A 4,151-nucleotide genomic window follows, 5' to 3' on the forward strand; every position below is an offset into this window, starting at 1 on the left:
TCAGTGTTTAAATCCTAGGTCAGTGGTTCTCATTCTTTTTTCAGTGATCTACCCCCTGTGAAATTTTTTTTAATTCAAGTACCCCCTAATCAGAGCAAAGCATTTTTGGTTGAAAAAAAGAGATAAAGAAGTAAAATACAGCACTGTGTCATCAGTTTCTGATTTATTAAATTGTATAACAATGCAAAATATTGCTCATTTGTAGTGGTCTTTCTTGAACTATTTGGAAAAAAAGATATAAAAATGACTAAAAACTTGTTGAAAAATAAACAAGTGATTTAATTATAAATAAAAATGTCTACACAGAAGTAATCATCAACTTAAAGTGCCCTCTTTGGGGATTGTAATAGAGATCCATCTGTATTTATGAACTTCATTCTAAATATTTCTTCACAGAAAATAAATCCTTAACATCAATATTTATGGAACATGTCCACAAAAAATCTAGCTGTCAACACTGAATATTGCATTGTTGCATTTCTTTTCGCAGTTTATGAACTTACATTCATATTTTGTTGAAGTATTATTCAATAAATATATTTATAAAGGATTTTTAGATTGTTGCTATTTTTTAGAATATTTTTAAAAAATCTCACGTACCCCCATTTGAGAACCACTGTCCTAGGTGATCTTTTCAGCGCTAAGATTCATAAACAAAAGAATTGAAGAAGCTTAAATTAATTTTTACCACAACAGTCTTCTGTTTGGCTAAACACTACCTGCAGCGCAGCCCCCTGAGCGAATCAGTGCCAAGAAAAGGGATGAACAAAGCATCCATCCAATTGGGGCCCAGTGGATGGAGGCTCAGTGGCCCCCACCCCACGGTGAAGCAGTGTGGGGCGCCTGAAAACCGACCACCAAGCTTCAGACTCAGCGAGGATATAAAGGTCTGCAGATGAGCTGCTGGGACAACTTTGCTTGTGAGAGCTCTGTGAGGTACAACCTGAGGGTCCGGATGAAGCACAGCCACGCTACACAGTAAAGAGCTCGTTAGCTGAACTATTATCCCCTTGTCGGTGTGAACCGAACCATTATGGCTACTGTGGGGACCTGGCCGTTGTGGTTAAGCTATGCCTTCCCCCTGCTGCTTCCATGGGGCTGTGCTCAACAACACAAGGGGTTTTCTATCCCTGGACATGGATTTTGCCAGACTATCTCGATCCCACTGTGTACTGACATCGCCTATAATCAGACCATCATGCCCAACCTACTGGGCCACACTAACCAAGAAGACGCCGGGCTGGAGGTTCACCAATTCTACCCACTTGTCGAAGTCCAGTGCTCTGCAGACCTTAAGTTCTTCCTGTGCTCCATGTATGCGCCAGTGTGCACCGTTCTAGAGCAAGCTATTCCACCCTGCAGGACTCTGTGTGACCGCGCTCGGCATGGCTGTGAGGCACTAATGAATACATTTGGCTTTCAGTGGCCAGAAAGACTGCGCTGCGAGAATTTCCCTGTCCACGGTGCCGGACAGATCTGCGTGGGTCAGAACACATCTGGGAGCAGTGATCCAATGCCAGATCCTACTCTGAATCTCCCAGAGCTGTTCAACTTGCCGTCACACGCCTTCAGCAACCCACCCTTTTCCTGCCCATCACAACTGAAGGTACCGGCTTACCTCAGCTACCGCTTCCTCGGTGCAGAGGACTGCGGTGCTCCCTGTGAGTTCTCCATGCCTGGTGGACTGATGTACTTCAGAGAGGAGGAGCTCAAGTTTGGACGGCTCTGGATTGCCTTTTGGGCTTTATTGTGTTGTGTCAGCACTCTCTTCACCGTCTTGACTTACGCAGTAGACGCACAGCGCTTTCCGTACCCCGAGAGATCTGTTGTCTTTCTCTCAGGTTGCCACTTTATGGTTGCCCTGGTGTACATTGCCGGCTTCCTGCTGGAGGAAAAGGTCATCTGTGTGGACAAGTTTAAGGTGGACGGTTGGAAGATGGTGGTTCAGGGTACCAAAAAAGAGGGCTGCACCATCCTCTTTATCGTGGCCTATTTCTTCAGTATGGCGAGCTCCAACTGGTGGGTCATTTTGTCTTTCACCTGGTTTTTGTCAGCGGGGAAGAAGTGGGGACACGAGGCCATACAGGCAAATTCCAGACACTTCCACCTGGTGGCATGGTCGATGCCAGCCTTGAAAACTGTCACCATCCTGGCTATGGGGCAGGTGGAGGGTGACCTCTTGACCGGCGTGTGCTATGTGGGTGTGTACGATGTCAACGCTCTGCGGGGCTTTGTGCTGGCCCCGCTCTTCATCTCCCTCCTCGTCGGGACTTCTTTTTTGCTGGCTGGCTTTGTGTCGCTCTTCCGCATTCGCACCACCATGAAGCTTGGTGGTACTGAGACGGAGAAGCTAGAGAAGCTGATGGTGCGGATTGGTGTGTTCAGCGTACTGTACACACTACCCGCCACCACTGTGGTAGCCTGCCACTTCTACGAGCAGGCACTTCGACCGCAGTGGGAACTCACGTGGCGTTTGTGGACGTGCAAGCAACTCGCAGTTCCATGCCCTTCCGGCAACTTTACTCCAAAGATGCCGGTATTCACTGTGTTCATGATCAAGTACCTGATGCACATGAATGTTGGGATCACATCAGGCTTCTGGATCTGGTCTGGAAAGACTGTGGAGTCCTGGCGTCACTTTTATAAGAGACTGAGTGGCTCAGAGCTGGGAGATGCAACACTATAGGGATGGTATCACTAAGTTTTGGACCCCTTAACTTGTCCCATTACTTCTATTCTGATGTCTTTCTTGAATTTCTAAGCCATTGTGGTTTATGTTATGTCTTTCGATTGATTGATTGATTGATACTTTTATTAGTAAATTGCACAGTTCAGTACATATTCCGTAAAATTGACCACTAAATGGTAACAACCGAATAAGTTTTTCAACTTGTTTAAGTCGGGGTCCACGTTAATCAATTCATGGTCTCTGAAATAAATCTGAGGATTTCTGTTATGAAAGGCTGTCACTGTAATGAAATATACACGAGAGGAGTGATCCCACTCATGTCATGTTTTTATGAAACATATACCGTATTTTTGGGACTATAAGTTGCATTTTTTTTCATAATTTGGCCGGGGGTGCGACTTATACTCAGGAGCGACTTATGTGTGAAATTATTAACACGTTACTGTAAAATATCAAATAATATTATTTAGCTCATTCACGTAAGACGAGACGTATACGATTTCATGGGATTTAGCAATTAGGAGTGACAGATTGTTTGGTAGACGTATATCATGTTCTATATGTTATAGTTCTTTGAATGACTCTTACCATAATATGTTACGTTAACATACCAGGCACCTTCTCAGTTGGTTATTTATGCGTCATATAACGTACACTTATTCAGCCTGTTGTTCACTAGTCTTTATTTATTTTAAATTGCCTTTCAAATGTCTATTCTTGGATGTGGGTTTTATCAAATAAATTTCCCCCAAAAATGCGACTTGTACTCCAGTGCGACTTAATTTTTTTTTTCCTTCTTTATTATGCATTTTCGGCAGGTGCGACTAATACTCCAAAAAATACGGTAATTGGATTTTATTCAAACCTTAACTTTTATTATGATTTGTGTTGGTTGTGGTCAAACTCTTGGGAGGAGCGATCGCGTGAGAGTCAAATGACCCAAAGGAGAGTGTGCTGAATTTGAGTTTGCTCAAACGTCCAGGTGTGAAATGGACCCAAACACGATTAGCCAAGTGTGAGTCCAATCTGAGTCAAGTCGTCAGTTTTCTGCTCATCTCCTTACACACAGGAAGCTTGAATATGTGATTGGTTGTCGTAGAAACAAAAGTAATTCTTAGCTATGTATAAAGCCACCATATTCAGTTTTTATAACTGCTGTATAGACCCTGACTATTCATTAACTACAAGGCGCTAACTTTGATTATTGTAAGGATATTGTATACCCTGCCCTCCTCCAGCTTTTAGCATGTGATGACATCAAGTACACACATGCATTCGCATTAGCTTTGTGTGTTTTTCAGCTAATAGCAATTTGGCAAAGTGTATCTACTCACGTGAGCTATCATTGAATGTATATTCTTGGTTATCGACAATATGACTGCAAATTGATAGTTCTGGGACTGCTTTTGTGTGTGTGTGCATGCGCTCTCATGCCGTCTCTTACGTGTGTAAGAGACAGCGC

The 4,151-nt window shown here is 43.5% G+C and overlaps 1 protein-coding gene across 1 annotated transcript; it reads left to right on the forward strand.

The window, feature by feature from the left end:
• The first annotated feature begins 1,033 nt into the window (after positions 1 to 1,033).
• Positions 1,034 to 2,686, forward strand: LOC133553981 (frizzled-7-like). Its single transcript, XM_061902306.1, has one exon. The coding sequence runs from the start codon at positions 1,034 to 1,036 to the stop codon at positions 2,684 to 2,686; it is 1,653 nt and encodes a 550-aa protein (XP_061758290.1).
• The last annotated feature ends 1,465 nt before the right edge of the window (positions 2,687 to 4,151 follow it).

This window comes from Nerophis ophidion, linkage group LG06 (assembly GCF_033978795.1).
Source record: "Nerophis ophidion isolate RoL-2023_Sa linkage group LG06, RoL_Noph_v1.0, whole genome shotgun sequence".
NCBI classification, from domain to species: Eukaryota; Metazoa; Chordata; class Actinopteri; order Syngnathiformes; family Syngnathidae; genus Nerophis; species Nerophis ophidion.

Bases quoted from the DNA above. Each gene is read 5' to 3' on its own strand.
- LOC133553981 (XM_061902306.1), top strand. From the start codon at position 1,034: ATGGCTACTGTGGGGACCTGGCCGTTGTGGTTAAGCTATGCCTTCCCC.